Source organism: Geotrypetes seraphini, chromosome 5 (genome assembly GCF_902459505.1).
Source record: "Geotrypetes seraphini chromosome 5, aGeoSer1.1, whole genome shotgun sequence".
NCBI classification, from domain to species: domain Eukaryota; kingdom Metazoa; phylum Chordata; class Amphibia; order Gymnophiona; family Dermophiidae; genus Geotrypetes; species Geotrypetes seraphini.
In genome coordinates this window covers 205,080,885-205,100,571 of record NC_047088.1, presented here as the reverse complement: position 1 = coordinate 205,100,571, position 19,687 = coordinate 205,080,885, and the positions used below count along the sequence as shown (strand labels likewise).

Sequence of the window (19,687 nt, the reverse complement as noted above, 5' to 3'; positions counted from 1 at the left end):
CAGAATGCAATAATAGTGAGAACATTAAATACATTTGAAATTATGATCAAAATTCATAATTCAAAGATAACAAAATTAAACTATTTATGCTTAAGTCCTCATCTTTAGATCCAAGACTACAAAAAAATAGCGAAACATAGAAGAAAATAAAAATATTTAACAAGATGCTGGAAGCTATAGCACTGAAACGGGGTCTCCTACTTAAACAAATTATAGGGCTCAAAGATTTCCTACATCCAGACGAGACATTGCCACAAAGGTTGTCAATTGAGATGATTCAAAGAACACAATACATTTGCACAGGTGTCTCAAATAAAAAGTCGTCCCCAAAGATATAACCCTGGGTTTCAAAAGAAGAAATTCACGGCGGCACTTCTGCGTCTCCCGTGAAAGATCTGGGAACATTTGTATTTTATAACCAAGGAAAATTTTATGTCTCTTTATAAAATAAAGTTTTAACAACTATGTTTTATCAATTGGTAAGGCTAGAATTATAATCAAAGTGGCTGACAATGATAAATCCTTATCAGATGTCTCTAATATTTCTGAAATATTTAAGGGTTCTTGGTCTGAGGGTTTTTCTTTTTGTTGTTGATTACGTCCTTTATCAGGAAGATAATAGACCCGTGAGAATGGTGATAACATTTCTTCAGATATCTCTAAAATTTCCACCAAGTATCTCTTAAGCATATCTCTAGGTGTTACCATTTCGAGCCTAGGAAAGTTGATTAACCTTAAATTATTACTACATGAATTGATCTCAAGCATTTCAATTTTCCTCCTTAAATTAATGTTATCTTTAATTAAGGTCTCTTGGAGTTGTTTAGATGTGATAATTTCTTTTTCAATTTTCTGTATAGACGAATTTGAAGCAATCATTTCCTTTCTCAAATCAAGCAATTCTTTGTTGTGTTCCTTAATTTTCCCCTCAATTTGTTGAAAGGTGGGAGTAATAATCTTTACAAAGTCAGCCATTAAGTCCCATAAAGAATCTAAAGTAACTTCAGTGGGCTTAGTTAATAGGATTGGAACTTACATCAATGTAGAGTGCTCACCATTCTGTAGATTTTCTTTGGAGCATGTCTTCTGAGCTCCACCCTCCTGCAAAGATGAATCTGCCCCAGATATCTCCATTGGGGCCCTTTAAGAACAAGCCCCAACCTCCAAGCTCTCCTGTAGGTCCACACTTGCCTCTGGAGAAGAGAACGTCTCGGGTTCCGGGGCTTCCCCACCCCTGGGGGAGCTGGTAACCTGAGGTTGCGGGGGCGGAGCCCTAACATTGGGGCTGAGAGTAGTGTCGTGCCCAAGAGGTTCCACCACGGGTTTGCCTCCCTGTGTCCTCAGTGGGCTGCCATCTGATGACGTAGAGACCTCCTGCATTTGCCTCAGGAGTTCTTGAATATTACCGAGACCGAGAGCTCTGGGGTGCCGCGAGGCAGAAGCAATGCTGCGGCCCCTTCTCTTAGGCATCACGGTAAGTGTATAACCGCTAGGAAATTGCTTCCATAAAATCGCTGTCCTGACGCGAGCAACTCAGCGCATCCAGCTTACAGCAGCCATCTTGGATCAATCAATCTCCACCTTGCTTTATATTATGTTCTTATCGGCATTGGATTCTTTAATTGTAATCGATTAAGAGTTGAGCAGACTTGGCTTTGTTGGGGATCACATCAATACACCCTTCTGTGTTAAAATCCAGTCCGGTGAATCCAACTCCCACCCCCCCCCACACACACACATAGTATGATTGAAGTCTGAATTTCATGATTGTCCCCCAGCCTTCAGATCAAAGCTCATCATCCCACAGCAATATAACAAAATCTGTTTTCCTTTATTTTCATGATTTCTTACACCATACATGGCTTAATAATGATGCAATACACCTATAAGGTTGGAAACATTGCAATCATTGGTGCACTATGATGAAGGACCAGAAGCACTCCATATTGGCAAAATGATGAAAAATAAAAGTTTACTAAGCTTGAAAAGATGGCATTAATTCATAGCTTATCAGTGTCAGAAAACAAAGTATGTAAATTTAATTAATTTCATTACCAATTGAAAGAACCCAACTTGAACAGTTTCATTTTTCTTCTTGCCTTGTGACCTTTAAGGGAATAAAAATCAAAACAGTAGATTTATCAGACAGGTACTTGATATATGTTTTTGATGTCCTCCAGAATGAAATGTGACTTACTTTTCTTCTTTTTTAATTTCTTTTTCAGAGGTTTCCCCATTTGCATAACAATGTCTAGCAAACAAAAATGAAATAATGTATGAATATTTCATTATGAAATTTTCCCCCTTTTTAATTCACTTGCTTATGACAACTGAATGGGATTACTGAAATGCCACATATCAGGGTCTCTCAAAATCTGGCATTAGGAGGTTACAATTATTGCAGAATATTGGGATGTGCCATGAATAAGAGAAGGAATCACATCATGCTGATTGGCTTCGACTAGAAGCAAAAACGACATTTAAGATTTTTCATCTGCTTTTCAGATATTTCATAATGGCAAGGCAGCCTGTCTGTTCATCTTTAGTAGGGATGTGTGCAGCCCCAAAAGGTGTGGTTCATTTGAGTACACCCACCCTTCTGTTTTCATGCTTTACTCTGGATTATTTCACAAATCCATTTTCATAACTTTATAAATTTTTGTTAGCATTTCTAACCCATTCAAATTTAGGGCTCCTTATACTAAGCTGCGCTAGCGGTTGTAGCATGTGCTTAGCGCACGCTACAATGCTGCGCGTGCTAGATGCTAACACCTCCATTGAGCTGGCGTTAGTTTTTCCGCATAGCGCGGGTGTTAGCGCGCTCTAATCTGCATCGCGTGCTAAAAACGCTACCGCAGCGTAGTAAAAGGAGCCCTTTATAGGCTAAACTATGAACTTTTTTTTAAATAAATCTTTATTGATTTTTAAACTTTGACAATGCAATACAATTATCTGAACATAAATATTTCATAAAACGCATTATTAAACATACAATTATACTTTGTACATCGCTTAGAATGCTAATAAGCGATTAATCAAATATTTAATAAACTTGGAAACTTGGAAACAATTTATACATAGAACAATCATTTTCTCCCCCCTCTTACCAAATTACTACAATAAGACAAATTATGTAATTATAATAATATAATTAAGTATTTTAATAAACAAAATATCTGTCCCTCCCTCTCCCTCCCCTGGATGTGTAAGGAATTCCACCAACCTAAAAAAACAAAAACCAAAAAAAAATATTACAATTATTATGTTGTTACAAATATAGTCAATGGACTCCACACTCCATTAAATGTACTGCTAAACCCCAAACACTCTGCATTCATTTTTTTTCATATTTATACGTGATACAAACATTTGTCCACCAAAACGTGTAATTTAGTCTGTCATACCTCTTCCAATTATGTGTAATCAATTGGATAGCTATTCCCGTCATTATCATAAAAAGTTGACTTTTATATTTATCCAAAGAAGGCTTGACACGTAAAAGCGTACCACAGATTATGGCTTCATATGTTAGGGGAATTGCTGAATCAAGAATAAGATTAATTTGTCTCCAAATTGATTTCCAGAAATTAAGTATCAAAGGATGATAATATAACAGACGATCCAAAGTCCCTATATCTATTAGACCTGGAATTATCTAACTTTTGTAAATGAACTGGGGTCCAAAAAATCCTATGCAATAAAAATAACCAAGTTTGTCTCAAAGATGCTGACCATGTACACTTATTTTATTGTATATTTCATCTGCTGTGTGTTTCTTTGACCTGTCTCTATTGCAGTTTCTCTCAAACTGTGTGCCACGGCACATGTTGTGCCCCAAAGAGATTCCGGGTGTGCCCCGAGAAATTCCAGAATTTTACTTTAGTTTTTAACAGTTCCCTTCATAAGTGTATACTAGAATAGATGACATGTGCATCATATACCCATGAGTCTGTCATGTTATAAGCGTCTGTGTGTGTAAGGATGCAACCACCCAGACAGGCATCATTCTTTGACGTGATTAGTCCTTGAAAACTAACGGCAAGTAATTTTAGTTGTATTTTTTATGCAGTAGTTATCCTAACTTGAGCAATAAAGCAATCAAGGCTTTGTTACCGTTTGGATCTTCTTATCTTTGCGAACGTGGATTTTCAGCTCTGGCAGAAATTAAATTAAAAAAAAAAAAAAGAACTGCAGATGATTTAAAAAACCCCAAGGAGTAGCATGGAATGTTGATACTTCTTGGGTTTTGGTCAGGTACGAATGACCTGGATTAGCCACCGTGAGAACGGGCTACTGGGCTTGATAGACCATTGGTCTGACCCAATAAGGCTAGTCTTATGTTCTTATATTCTTATGTTCTTATGATAGTGGTTAATGAAATGCATGTTTGCTTGTCAACTATCGAGCCACATTTTGAGTTAATTTGTACTAAAAAACAAATACATTGATTAATAATTCTATTTAGGGCTCCTTTTATTAAGCCACGTGAGAGCATTAACGCGCGGAATAGCACACGCTAAATTTCCGTGCATACTAGATGCTAATGCCAGCACTGAGCTCGCATTAGTTCTAGCCGCGTAGCGCGGGTTTAGCACGCTAAAATGCTGCATGTGCTAAAAACGCTAATGCAGCTTAGTAAAAGGAGCCCTTAGTCTATTGTATTTTGCCCCCACCCCCTCTTTTACAAAAGCATAGTGCGTTTTTTAGCGCCAGCCATGGCGGTAACAGCTCTGACGTTCATATAATTCTTATGAGCATAGGAGCTGTTACTGCCGCATCTGATGCTAAAACTGCTACACTTTTGTAAAACTGTTGCTACAATTACCCATATAGAGCATAAACAACTTTAAATGAATAACTCTCAAAATTAATTTTATGTTGGTTTTGCAAGTTTATAATTTAAATTATAATGTGCCGCGAAAAACATTTGCTCCGTTTAGTGTGTCAGAGCTAAAAAAAAGTTTGAGAGACACAGCTCTATTGTATTTGCTCTAGGTGCTCTTTGGTACCTCCTGCAGCGCATGGCTCTTCCCACATCTTGGAGGGTTATATCATGTTATATCATGAGAAAAATTTGCATGCCTACTTCCTACTTTATAGGCAAATCTCGCTCCTGCATATTCATTAAGGATATCTTGAAAACCTGACTAGCTGGTGGTCCCCCAGGACAGGTTTAAGGACCACTGAACTAAACCATTACACATCAGTGGACATGCTGTCAAGTTGGTATTCTCAACAAAAACTTTCCTCACTGCCCTAGATTCTCTTAAACTGCAGTTTCTCCCTTTCCTTGTTTAACCCCATCCTGGTCCATTTTAACTCAATTCTGCTCCCTAAAACCACCAAAAATTCTTACTCATAAGTCCAGAAAGTTGCATCTGTTGAAGCTATGATTTCTATACACATAATTTATTGTCTATCTCTGGTTTTCCAGACTCTATCTTGGAATTCTAGTCCCAAAGAGTTCATGGACTGGGTTGTCCCTAATCAAAGTTTATGCTATTATGTCCAACAGAGATCATCCTTGATACCATGCTAAAATACAGTATACGAGGTGCTATCTAAAAGTATGGGGAATGTGAACAGTGCGCACGAACTAGAGGTGTCTAGCAGTATGCTTTGTGGATCAGTGCGCCAACGGGCGTGCAGCTGAGTGGTCGTGTTGTTTTGTTCTGTGCAATTTTGTAAGGTTGTGTTTTAGTGACTCGATGGATTTCAATATGATGGATTTTACTGAGCAAATAATCTGCATCAAATTTTGTTTCAAACTTTAAAAAACTGCTGCAGAAACCCATTGTATGCTTTGGAGATAATGCCATGTGCCAAAGCAAAACCTTTCTTTGGTACAAACACTTCAAGGACGGACGAACATCTGTCCACAACACCGTCAACAAGCACAACACCGGAAACCATAGCAAAAGTTTGTGAGACTATCCTTGCAGATCGTATCCTATTCGCCTAGCCTTGCTCCCTGTGAATTTTTCCTATTCCCCCAAATGAAATTACGACTGAAAGGGTACCATTTTAACACGATTAAAGAGATCCAGGCAGAATCGCAGGAGGTCCTCAAGGCACTCACCCAAGATGACTTTGATAGATGCATGGACTCATGGGAAAAAAGCTGGGATCGCTGTATACATTCTCAAGGGGACTACTTCGAAGGAGATGGTGGAAACTAGGAGTTTTGGTAAGCAATTTTTTTTTACAATTGAATTTCCCGAACTTTTGGGTAGCGTCTCGTATCTTTTAAAAAAACAAATGCCTTATGTCAAAGGGTACTAGAAAAAGAATGACTAACAAATTAGACCCTCTGTACAGAATACACAAAACTCTATAATCATACAGTCAAGCGAGCTAAGAAAGGTTATAGAAAGCTAATTCAGCAAGAACAACCATCCTCCAGTCTCTTTACATTTTTAAATGATGTCACTTGTCAACGTTGTGTACAGAATATGGACCTTAACACTTAGAATGTTGTTTAGTCGGTGCCGATCTTCAGCACTGTTTATTGAATTGAGTCCCAATAGTTCATGTAAGTTATAGAATAACACACACATGATTTGTGTTACTAAGCAAAATTATGTGCATCAGTGCTAGGCGCTATTCAGTAGCATGTGTGTCAACAATAAAGAGTGCCAAAACATAGGCAATGGGATGAGGCATGCTAAGTGTGAATTCTATAATGGATTTCTGCACAGAAATGTCATTATAGAATACCACTATGAGTTCTCAGTTTCAGCCTAACTTTAGGTGTGAACACTTAAACCATGTCAAAGGCCGGTGTAAGAGTTCACACTTATCTCTTGGCAGTTAGGTGCATATTTGTGTAACTCCAAGTATTCTGTAACCTGTGCGCAGAACACCTAGGCACATGCCTGACCCACCCTGGTTCTCCCGTATCTATAACCTCTAGAAGTTAAGTGTGAGAGAATTAGGGGGAAATTCATCAATGGGTAATACCATGTTGGCACACACTAAACGCTAAAAAATTGCCCTTTAGTGTTTAGAGCGCACTAATTGTTGGTACGCTAACATGCTTAGCATCCATTGATGAATTCCCCCCTTTGTGTGCCCAGCCTCTAGAATAGGGACTAAGTTAGCTCCAATTAATACCAATTAAAACCAATATTTGGCTGTTAACTCCCAAAATTAGTGCATGTGCACTTCCTGATACCCATTTTGTAGGTGATAAGGGCTCAGGCACTATTTCTGTGCTAACCATTAACACATAGTAATGTAGCTGACCCAGATTATGCCCCCTCAAAAAACAAAGGTTTTCAGTGTGCATTTGACACTTATCGTAGGATGCTGAGTGCATCTGTGATATACCATTTTAATCTGTGTTAGGGGTGTGAGAGCATCTAACGCAGCTTAGTAAAAGGGCCATTTAAAAATTTCAAGCCATAAAAACAACTGTTTAGTTCTAACCTTAAACACACTTACCCTGGTTTTTTGAAGATATTATCTGCTAGAAAAAAAAAGCAAATATAAGTTGAGGTTTTCTCAATAAACTGATGACATGCAAATCATCTTGTTATCAATAAAATATTTGTAATAAGGTTGAAATTATGCTGTCCAATATTCATTACAAAATTAATTGCATAACGTATCTGGTTAAGCCAGCCTATGTGAAGCCCAATTTTCACTGATCTCCCACCAGAGCCCAAGTACTAGGGTTACCATATTTTCAAAGTAAAAAAAGGGGATGCTTGACCCTGCCTCTGCCCCACTCCTGTCCCACCCACAGTGCCCTCCCCCACCCCGCCCCTGCCTCCCTCTAGTTTTCCCCTAAACCGCCCCATTCCCCTAACACAGCCTCTCTCGCCAGTCCCCTCACCTGGGCCACCATGGAGTAGTCTAGCTCTCGTGAGTCTCCCCTGTCCCTAGTACCATCTCCAGCGCTGTAATTTAAAAACTTCAAGCAGCCAGCAGCATTAGCAGTGTGATCCTTCTGCCGTCAGCATGCCCCAGAAGTCTTCACTCTGTAGCATCCTGCCTACACGGGTACAGGAAATGAAGGCGATGTCAGTAGGATCTCGTTGCTAAAGCTACAGACTATTGGCTGCCCAAAGTTTTTAAATTGTAACACTGGAGAAAGTACTAGGGAGAAGGGAGACTCACAAGAGCCAGACCCGACTCCAGGGTGGAGGTTGGACTGGAGAGTGTGAGTCCAAAACCCAGACAAACTTCCTCCAGTCCAGGAAACCATCTAGACACCCAGAAAATCCTCTAAAAAGAAGATACATCCAGGTAAATCTGGACGTTTGGTAACCCTATAAGTACTGAAGGAGACTCGTAAGTGTCATCAGTGGGGGTGGGGGGGGTGTAAAAGATCCGAGTGGCAGAGCCAGAGTACAATACTGTGGTTTAATAATTCAGCTTGAAGGATAAAAGTGAGACCCAGAGCTGCGAACCAGGAGAGAAATCAAAGGGACGGTGGTGTAATATAGGGGGATGCGGGGGAAGTGGTCCGCCACCAGGCGCGGTCTTCTTCTGCCCCCCTCTCCTTCCCACTCCTCCCCCTTCTGCGCGCACCCCTTCCCTTCCCCCGTATCTTTTTAACTTCAGCACGAACAGCCACAAAGTAGCTGCTCGTGTTGGCTTCGGCGATCTCTCTGACATCACTTCCGGGATTCGCGCCTAGGAAGTGACGTCAGAGAGAACGCCGAAGCCAATGCAAGCAGCTATTTCATGGCTGCTCGTGCTGAAGATAAAAAGGTACAGGGAAGGGGTGCACATGTGGCGGGGGAGGGAAGAGGAGCGCCACCGCCCTGGGCGCCGCTCACCCCGCTAAGCCACTGCAAAGGGTCTTTGCATCCTAGGACAGGATGGGATAGAAAGAGACTGTGTGGACACTAATCTCTGAGAATACAAGAAGAGTGATTGGAGCTCTGCTCCTGGCAGAGCACAGACTTAATTCTCTTCCCCACACCTCTCCGTTCAAAGCAGAATGATGATTTTATGCAATTTTATGGGCCTAAGCGGGCATTGCAAATAAACATTTTAAGCCTACAGTGTATGTGTGTGGGGTGGGGTGGGGTGAGATTTTCTAACTTTTATTTTGATGGAAACAACATCAATAAAAGTACAACTTATGAGGCATGCTGGGTTCTGTATTGCACACAGAAAAATCAAACATCAACGCAATGCTAGTGATATTTTAGTCCAGCTCGCTCCAAAATTTTAGTTCTTATTCAGTTCACGAAATAAAGCAAGAAGTGATTTTTTTTTGTGAGCAGACACAATTGTAAACATATCAAGAACAATCCTCAGAATATCACACAAAAATAATGTGTGCTTTTCTCAGTGTGAAGTGAACCAAACAGCATAAACAGACAACGTCCATTTCCAAGTAACAAAACGAAGGCATCGAATAAAGAAAAGAAAAATTCAATCAAGTACAGCCTTCAGAATATCACACTTATGGCCTCTTTTACAAAACCGCAGAAGCCACACCAAAGCCCATACGATGTGAAGGTTGTCAGTATGTTTACAGCATCAGCACTGCTACTGCGGCTTTGTAAAAGTGTGCTTTTCTCTCAGTCATTTCCAGGAACCTTGAAACCTATACAGGCAATCCTTAACATTAACCTTTAGGACATGGCTTATTGCCTTTTCCTTCTCCCCCCCCCTTTTGACCTACTCCCCTCCCCCGTCTCCCTACCTCCCCCTTCTTCTCTCCTTGCTGTTCGCAACCCTACGATCAATTTGACATGTAACTACTATCTCCATCTTGTTTGCTACTCTATGATCAATTTGATATGTAAACACTTGTAATCTCTGTCTAACCAATGTGAACCGCCTAGAACTCTTCGGGGTATGGCGGTATACAAAAATAAAGTTGTTATTATTATTATTATTTTCAGTGAGAAACCAAACAGGCCAAACAGACAAAAGAATATCAATGTCCACTCTAACTGTTCAGTTTAGCATTACGTTTTAGAAATACTCTTGTTTCCAAGCTACTAAACAAAGTGGATTAGTACAGATTGATTCTACATAGACATTCAATGCTGTCCGAATAACTGGCCACTTTCACACAGACTCTCACCAAGCATGAAATAAGTATCTACAAACTAAAAGTAGCAATATGTAGACAAAAGTTAAACTGAACTGCCAAGAAGTCAAATGCATACTACAAGGCAACACTACATTGACACATGTCCCCTAATACTGTGAAAAAATAAAATAACAGATGTAAATGTGAAAAAAATTAACAAATAACAAATAGAAATAAAACAAAAAAATGGAAAATATGATAATATAATGCATTTTATTGAATTAATACATTTTTCAATATGTAATGTAATGTAATGTAATGTAATGTAATTTATTTCTTATATACCGCTACATCCGTTAGGTTCTAAGCGGTTTACAGAAAATATACATTAAGATTAGAAATAAGAAAGGTACTTGAAAAATTCCCTTACTGTCCCGAAGGCTCACAATCTAACTAAAGTACCTGGAGGGTAATAGAGAAGTGAAAAGTAGAGTTAGAGGAAAAATAAAAATAAAATAAAAAATTCTGGAGAAATTTAAATGATAGAAATAGAACAAAACAAAGACAAAAGGCAAAACAATAGATAAGATTAAAGATAAATCATAAGCTGGAAAGAAAAATAAAATAAAACTTTGTCTTCAATCCACGGTTTCAGCGTCAGTGATGAAGTGGAGCAAGTAAGTTTAGGAGGAGCGATTGACATTTCCAGAAAGGGCTTCTTCAGGGAAGAGACTTGGCAGACAGTCCCAGGATGCCTATGTCTCCTCCCCTGCGATGTTCTCCCATCCATGCATTCCCTCCCAGACACACTGCCCGTGCCCCAGCCGCTCCAAGGAGGCTGCCCCAGATGAGGCCCACGGTGAATGCAGGATTCTCTCCTCTGCGGGAAAGCCGCCCGGAGCCGACAGTCGATCTTCTTAGCGGATTGCATGGGGGGAAGAGTTCACACTCTTGGTAGGATCGGGTCTGTGTGCTCTCGGTGGTTGTGGCTGGTCTCGTTGCTGCTTAGGTGTAAAAGCAGTTGATCTCCACTGCTGCTGATATTTAAAAGCAGGCAGATTGATCTCTCCAATGGACTTCAGGGGGAGGAGTTCACACTCCTGGCAGGATCGGGTCTGTGGGCTCTTGGTGGTTGCGGTAGGTCTCGCTGCTGCTTGTATGTAAAAGCAGTTGTTTTTCTACTGCTGCTGATATTTAAAGCAGGTAGATTGATCTCTTAAACGGGATATAGGGGGAGGAGCTCACATGCCTGGTTGGATCGGGGCAAGGGCTCCTATTATAGGCAGCTGGTCTTGCTGCTACTTAGGTGTTAAAGCAGTTGATCTTCCTAGCGGACTGCAGGAGGTGTGGAGCTCACACTCATGTCATGATCTGGTCTATGGGCTCTTGGTAGTTGCGGTTGGTCCCAATGCTGCTTAGGTGTAAAAGCAGTTGTTCTCCCACTGCTGCTGATATTTAAAAGCAGGTAGATTGATCTATCCAATGGAATGCTGGGGGAAGATCTTATATGTCTGGCTGGATCGTGGCAAAGGGTTCCCGGTAGTGGTGGCTGGTCCTATTGCTGCTTAGGTGTAAAAACAGTTGATCTTCTTATCGAATTGTAGGGGGGGCGGATCTCACATTCCTGGCAGGTTCGGGTCTGTGGGTTCTTGGTGGTTGCGGATGGACCCGCTGCTGCTTAGGTGTAAAAGCAGTTGTTTTCCCAATGCTGCTGATATTTAAAAGCAGGCAGATTGATCTCTCCAACAAATTGTATGGTGAAGAGCATACACGTCTGGCTGGATTGGGATAAAAGCTCTCGATAGTGGCGGCTGGTCTTGGTGCTGCTTAGGTGTAAAAGCAGTTGATCTCCTACTTCTGATAGTATTTAAAAGCAAGCATATTGATTTTTCCAACGGAATGCTGGGGGAAGAGCTTACTTGTTTGGCTGGATCAGGGCAAAGGGCTCTCGGTAGTGGTGGCTGGTCCTGTTGCTGCTTAGGTGTAAAAAACAGTTGATCTTCCTAGTGGACTGCAGGGGGAGGTGGAGCTCACACTCTTGGTTGGATCGGGTCTGTGTGCTCTTGGTAGTTGCGGATAGTTCCGCTGCTGCTGAGGTGTAAAAGCAGTTGATTTCCCACTGTTGCTGATATTTAAAAGCGGGCAGATTGTCCAGGGAGAGGAGCTCTGCACTCAAACTGCCATCCTCCTCGCCTCCAAGTTCCGGAATGCTTTCAGAGGCCAAAATCTCCTTCCTCAGATCAGTACAGTATACTGCTGTTACGGTATCCTATCCTGACCTGAGGAAGGGGGTCTTGGTCTCCTGAAAGTTAGTAAAAAAAAAAAAAAAAAGTATTAAAATTATCCCAATAAAAGAATTGCTTTATTTCCATTTTCTATTTATAAATGTTTATCAATATGGTTACAATACTACTTTATTCTAAAGCACCAAAAAATCTTTTTCTACCTTTTCTAATCACTGGTTTCTGCTTTCCTCTTCACTCTCTTCTTTCCATCCAGCATCCACCCTCTCACTCTTTTCCCCTTCCATCCACTGTCCACCCTCTCTTCCTTCCATCTACTGTCTGCTCTTTCTCTCTCCTTTCCATCCACTGCCTGCCCTCTCTTTCCTTTCCATTTGACATCTTCCCCCTTTCTATACCCCTTCCATAAACTGTCTACCCTCTCTTCCTTCCATCCAGCCTGTGCCCCTTCTCTCCTTTACACATGATTCATTTCAGCTTCAACCCTCATAATTTTTTCTCTCCTTTCTCTGTCTCCACTCCCTTCCCCTTACTCTGGCATCTCTCTCTTCTTTTCTTTCTTTCTTTCCTTCCTTCTCCCTCCCCAGGCATGATGCATCTCTGTCTCCTTCCCTTTCCCCCCGGCATCTCTGTCTCCTTTTCCCTTCCTCCCCTCCTGGCATCTCTCTCCTTTCCCCCTCCATCTTCTGGCAGGCAGGTAGGCAGGCATCCCTCCCTCCTTCTCTCCCTTTCTACTCTGCCTGCCCTCCTTCCCCCTCCATGCTGTGGCTGGTAGGCTGGCTGGCATCCCTCCCTCCTTCCTCTGCTCTGTCCTTCCTCCAACCTTGCTCTGCCATATATCCATTCCTCCCTATCTCCTTTCCTACTCTGCCATCCATCCATCCCTATCTACTCTGCCATCCATCTGCCCCCCCCTACTTTGCCTGCCATCCATCCTTCCTTCCCTCTTCTCTGCCATCCATCCATCCTTTCATCCTTCCCTCCCCTCCCCACGGTGCAACCCTGACACCGACCCAACCCCTCCCCCCCCCCCGGTACCCTACCTTATCATCCCTGGTAGTCTAGTAGCCTATTCAGGGGCAGGAAAGAGCCCACCTCTTTCCTGTTTCGACCACCGCTATAGCCGCCACCACTGCTGGTCTGAAGATTTTTGAGATGGCTGCCAAGTCTTGTTTCCTATTACAGTGGTCTTCACTAATTTTTAAGTTGGGGCTGTTTTGAGTCCAAAAGACCTGAAGGAGAGCTGACAAATATCTTCCTACTTGGGACTATGACACCAACTAATGTTTCTCGACTTCCATCCCTATCGGAACACTTGGCCTCCAGTCAGCTACAAGAGGTCCCGTAGGCTGAAATGTACTTTCCTTGTTCCCACCCAGTTTTGAAGTCCCCTTCATCTATAAAAATGCAAGGACATTTCTAGAGCAGCAACAATTCTCTAGTGCTGCCTGCAACCTCATTGATAGTGTTCTTTGCTATGGTCTTTCTCCCTCTGATGCAACTTCCTGTTTCTGTTTGGGCAGACCACAGCAGAAGAGCAGTGCTGCGGAGGCCGCAGACAGCACTAGAGAATCATTGCAGTACTGGTGACCTCCTTGCATTTTTACAGGTGAGGGGGACTTTGGAACCAGGTGGGGAAAAGTGAAAGACATCCCAGCCCATGGGGGACCCCTGGAGCAGCCAAAGATGGATGTAATGCAAAAAGTGAAGGAGAGGAAAGAAACAGAAAATGCACAAGGAGGCTTTGGAAACAGAGTTAAGAGCACAGACAGAGGGAACTAGACGATCAGAAAATTAAAATCACGAGATAACAAAGTCAGGAAAAAAATTTTTTTTTTTCAATTTAATGATTGAAATATGTCAATTTTGTATATTTATATCTGTTGTCTTTATATTTTGGACTATTCAAGAAGACATGCATTTATTTCTATTTCTCTTGTGTTATACTGTGCGCAGAGCCTAACATCTTTGTGTCTCAGTTTTTTACATTAGTACTTTTAGTTTGTGAGTCTGTATTTGAAAAGGGTTTTGTTTTGTTTTTCTGTTTTCTGCATGTGTGCAATGGAGGGTTAGGTGACTTGCCCAGAGTCACAAGGAGCTGTAGTGGGTACTGTACCTGGGTCCCCAGGTTCTCAGGTTGCTGCATAAACCACTAGGTTACATCTCCATTCTACCCTACTAGAGTAGCAAGGGGGGCCGGGGGGGCCCAGGTGCCATCTTGGTGGGGGCACCGGCACCCATCCTCCTCTCCATCCCTTCACTACCACACAGGCGCCCCTTCCCTTGGGCCACTTTAACATTCCTGGTGTGAGTAGAAACCCCCACCTCCTGCTCACGCCGGCGCCAGCTCTTTCTCTGACATTACTTCCTGGAACCGCACCTAGGAAGTGACATCAAAGGACAAGCCGATGCTGGCATGGGCAGCAGGTGGGGTTGCTGCTCGCGACAAGAACGTTAAAGATGTACGGGGGAAGGGGCACACATGAGCGCGTGGCAGGAGGGTGCAGAGAAGGAGTGGTTGAGGGTGGACAGGCAGAGAAGAGGGTGGGGGATGGGCACCACCAACCCGGGTACCTCTCACCCTCACTATACCACTGATTATATCTAATTTTACATGTCAAGAATGCATGTAAAATGTGGGGGTGGATATTTAGCCAGCATGGTGAGCACTGTTTTAGCCAATGGCATCCCCTTTCCTTTTATTAGATATTCATGACATGTAAAATTAGGCAGAATGAAGAAGTAACCTAGTAGTTAATATAAATCATCTTACCCTTCATTGCCCCAGGTACAAAATAAGCACCTGTATATAATATGTAAACCACTTTGATTATAACCACAGCAAGGAGGTATATCAAATCCCATCCACTTTCCCTTTCTTATAAAACTATTTCCAAAATGGCCATACTTTCAGTGCTGCTATCCGTATTTCAAATTCTGTATCAGTATTTTTTATGAAACTGGCAATGTCAGGCTCAGTACTTGTATATGCTGGCACTGGAAACCTAGGAATGATTAAGAAGGGGATCACGAACAGATCGAAGAAGGTTATCATGCCGCTGTACCAGGCCATGGTACACCCCCACCTAGAATACTGCGTCCAGTACTGGTCGCCGTACTTAAAGAAGGACATGGTACTACTCGAATGGGTCCAGAGAAGAGCGACTAAAATGGTTAAGGGGCTGGAGGAGTGAGAGATTAGAGAAACTGAGCCTCTTCTCCCTTGAAAAGAGGAGACTGAGAGGGGACATGATTGAAACATTCAAGATAATGAAGAGAATATACTTAGTAGATAAAGACAGATTGTTCATCCTCTCCAGGGTAGGGAGAACGAGAGGGCACTCTCTAAAGTTGAAAGGGGATAGATTCCGTACAAACGTAAGGAAGTTCTTCATCACCCAGAGAATGGTGAAAAACTGGAAAGCTCTTCCGTAGGCTGTTATAAGGTAAAACACCCTCCAGGGATTCAAGACAAAGTTAGTCAAGTTCCTGCTGAACCGGAACATACGCAGGTAGGGCTGGTCTCAGTTAAGGCACTGGTTTTTGACCTATGGGCTGCCGTGGGAGCGGACTGCTGGCCTCGATGGACCACTGGTCTGATCCAGCAGCGGCAATTCTTATGTTCTAAGAAACACTACAAAAAAGATAGCACTGACTTTTATGTGGCCCAGTTTGGCCACTTAACTTAGGCGATAAGAGCCACAAATCAGCAGTTAACTGTCCACTCTATCCACGTATCCAGTGGCATAGTTAGAGGGGCAGGGGGGTGGACCGCCCCAGGTGCCAGCTGTGTGTGTGTGGGGGGGGGGGGGGCTTCCAGATATGTGTGTGGAGGGGGAGGTGCCGGCACTTCTCCTCCTCTATGCTTCCACCCGCCGAGTGCCTCTTTGAAACATTCACTGGTGCAAGCAGCATCTTCTGCTTTCTGCTCGTGCCGGCCTCGACTCCCTTCTGACCTCACTTCCTGGTCGTGAGACCAGGTCATGACGTAAGAAGGGAGCTGAGGCCTGCACAAGCAGCAGGTGGAAGATGCTGCTCACGCCGGTGAACATTTCAAGAGGTACATGGGGGTGGGGGGACGCTCAAGCGGTGGGGAAGAATGGGGGGCTGCATGGCATAGCAATTCTGAATGCCACTGCTTCAGGCGCCAGCCTTCCTCACTACACCACTGCACGTATCACCCACAAAAATATCCAGCTCTCAGTTTAGCAATCTGTGGTGATATTCACCAGCACTGGCCAGTTAAATGCCATTGAATTTCACTGGATAGTTCCCTACAAGTCTTTGGCCAATTAAATCACTTTAAAAAAACCCCACAGGTTGATATTCAAACATTTATGCATATATGTGGCCTCTTATAAAATACTAACCATCATAAAAGTACATATTTTGTTAGCATGGTGTATACTTTTACAGTGGGTGTGCACGGGCAGAGTTTGTATAGAGTGTGGTTTGTGTGAATGAGTTCATAGGATGATTATAAAATACTATCATTTATGCCCTTATTTGCAAAATGTAGACATGGTGCCTGATATGCAACTTCCAGCATTGAATATCTGGGTCAAAGTTCACCACCTCAGACTTAGCTGGCCAAGCCGATATTCAGCTGCTGGTCTTCTATGACAAAACAATGAAGTTCAAGTTCAATTTATTTGATATACCACAAATATAAAACCGGGGTTAAAATCTAAGTGGTTTACAATATAATAAAATATAAGAAGGAATGGAAGAAACACAGATAATAGACCTAATTTTTGGGCGAGTCTTTCTAGCCACTAGACTTAGCTGGCCAGCTACTGGATATTGGCGGTGACTGGCTATGTCTTACACATAGCCAGTCACTGGCCAATCTGATAAACCAGATATTCAGTGAGCAATGGCTATCTCCTGCTGAATAGTGGCGGGTAGCCAGCTAAGTCTGAAACGGTGAATTTTGACCTAGATATTCAATGCCTGTGGCCATTCCTAGCTGGCTAAGTACCACTGAATATTGGAGGATGCTCATGTACACCAGCTCCAATGTAAGTGATCTCATCTTAAATTAAGGTACACTTTATGTCACTTATATTAGAATTTTTAAAAAGTAGGCGCCCAGTTTCTTTACAAGATAGGCTTAAATAGATGCATTTGGCTGCCTTGAACTAGTCTCCTGGTTCTAAAATTTTTGCCCTAGATACACTTTTCATACTTCGGTAGCAGGAATGAACCTGAAGGTGGAATCTTACATGACTCATCTGAAAGATATGCTTTATTGTCCTCGCCGGACATCTTCACACTGCGTAGAATAACTGGATCAGACATGATATTTTCCTTCATTATGACTGTAGATCCTGTAAAAAAAAAAAATATGTACATAATTATAGAGGCAATAATGGTGGAGAGTAATGCCCCATGGACTCATGTTTTCCTAAGGATTATTAAGAGAAGCAGAGTGAGAAGTCTCTTCAGACAGAAAAGAAAGATGCATGCTATCATTCATTTCTTTTTAGAACAATTTCAAATGGTATTTTGTGAAAAATAAATCTACTTGTAGAGGATTATGAAATCTTTTTACAAGGAGTCTTTAGAACATTAGATAGATTGTAAGCCCACCAGGACAGACAGGGAAAAATGCTTGAGTACCTGAATAAATTAAAGTAAACCGTTCTGAGCTCCCTTGGGAGAACGGTATAGAAATTTAATTAATTAATTTAAAAAAAAATAATAATAATAACATCAAGATTAAAATGAATTTTTGGTATTTTCCATCACTGAGATAAAAAGCAAAATTCCATACTGTTGTGTTTTGAAAGATGTATCTGAAAATGCTTTCACATATTGAAAGGGGCGGAGCCCAGTGCATCATGTTGATGCTGATGTGGCAGTACTTACTCTAAGCTGAGGAGGACCAACCACTGTCAGAACTTGAAAAATAGGCCCCTCCCCCTCAGGCTACCTACTGTGCAAATTAAGCCAGCAACAAGATAGTAATCTTTTTGGTTCTCACTTATTATTTTTATTAGATTGTTGTATTGTATTTTACTAAGCTGCAGGAAGCGCTTACGTGTGCTTACTGTAACCAGGGTTAAAAATTTAATAGCTACTTGAGAAAAAAACCAGGGTTTAAAGAAGTTTTTAAAGGGTTTAATGAAGCAGAGAGGATCTGGAAGGAAATATCTGTGTTTTTTATTTTTGAGAAGTATGGTTTGTGTATTGTTTGTATTGGTGCAGTTTTGAGGTTTTCTGTTGCTGATCTCTTGCACAGGTCTGCTGTCCTCATGCAGAGATCAGCATCAGCTGTCTGAACATTCTAACTGTGAGATTTGACATTTGGGAGGGTGACTTGGTTCTGTGAGGAGGTGTTTTGGCTTGTGTGGCTCTTGTGAAGGTAATTATATTTGATTTTATTGAATTTTGAATAAGAATTGTAAGTTGTGGTTGAAGTTGGTTTGATTCATAGATTCTGGTAATTTCCAAGGTTGAAATATTTCTTTCTGGCGGATGTGAAGAATTGTTTTATCTGTGAGACTATTGGGTGTTAGAAATAGTCTGGGAGATTTCTGTGTAATGTCATGAGGGAATATTGATGAAGAAAATTTGATAAACTGTTTTGGAAGTTTAATATCTTCTGTAAAATTTATTGAGACTTTGGGTTTTATTTGTGTTTTGAGATATAAGAAATTTGAGTGATTTTGGAAATAGGAAATTCTGGGGAGGGAAAAAGTATAGGGAACATCAATTATCTATTTTTTTCCTAGCTTAGAAAGTATATTTAGGCAATTTGGAGTTATTAGATTAGGATAGGGTTTTCCCTTATTGGTTTGTTTAAGTCAGAGTAGTAGGTTGGTTCCAGCCAGAAAGAGTCTGCTAGCAACAGTGCGCCTACGTGGTACCCCTACATAGCAAGAACATAAAGCCTCAAATACCCAAATCTGAGGAAAAAGAAGAACTTTACAGAGGGGAAGTAGAATCTCTTTGTTTAGATTTGATTTACAGCATTTGTTTATTAAATATTATTTCTAATTTAAATTCTGAATCCTTAGTGCTTCTTTATATTTATTTTATTATGTTTAATAACTATTTTTATTTCAAGGTTATACCATATTACATTACATTACATTACATTAGTGATTTCTATTCCGCTTGTGCCTTGCGGTTCTAAGCGGATTACAAGTTAGAAGACTGGACATTTCCAGTAGCATTGCAGTACATGTAATCAAGAATGTGTCCAGTTACAATTGTTAGTCTGGACTTTTTCAGGAGAAATTGATAGCAGGTAGTAGATAGTGATAGGTTGTTTAGACGAATAGAGATAATACTGTCCGGATTCAGGGTGTTGCTGGTGGTGGTGATGGAGGTGGTCATGAGAGCATTTTCTAATACTTTTGTGAGGTTATGATGATGGGAAGTGTTTTTTGAAGAGATGAGTTTTGATTTCTTTTCGGAATACTTTAATGTCTATTGA

The 19,687-nt window shown here is 41.5% G+C and overlaps 2 protein-coding genes across 12 annotated transcripts in view; one reads left to right on the top strand and one right to left on the bottom strand.

Annotated features, from left to right (window-relative positions):
• The window catches only part of DHRS9 (dehydrogenase/reductase 9), a 114,025-nt gene that overhangs the window by 27,057 nt on the left and 67,281 nt on the right, over positions 1–19,687 (top strand). The window lies entirely within an intron of this gene.
• The window catches only part of ABCB11 (ATP binding cassette subfamily B member 11), a 174,263-nt gene that overhangs the window by 105,771 nt on the left and 48,805 nt on the right, over positions 1–19,687 (bottom strand). For 10 of the 11 annotated variants that reach the window (XR_004539565.1, XR_004539566.1, XM_033945698.1 and 7 more), the window contains 4 exons: positions 17,469–17,573; positions 7,444–7,468; positions 2,198–2,251; positions 2,056–2,107 (listed from right to left, as the gene is read on the bottom strand). Coding sequence is in view for 9 of the 11 variants with exons in the window: in XM_033945698.1 (XP_033801589.1) it covers positions 2,056–2,107; positions 2,198–2,251; positions 7,444–7,468; positions 17,469–17,559 (222 nt within the window). In the remaining 2 variants the exon portion in view is untranslated. The remainder of the gene's footprint in view (positions 1–2,055; positions 2,108–2,197; positions 2,252–7,443; positions 7,469–17,468; positions 17,574–19,687) is intronic. The other variant, XM_033945702.1, reaches the window with a different exon arrangement.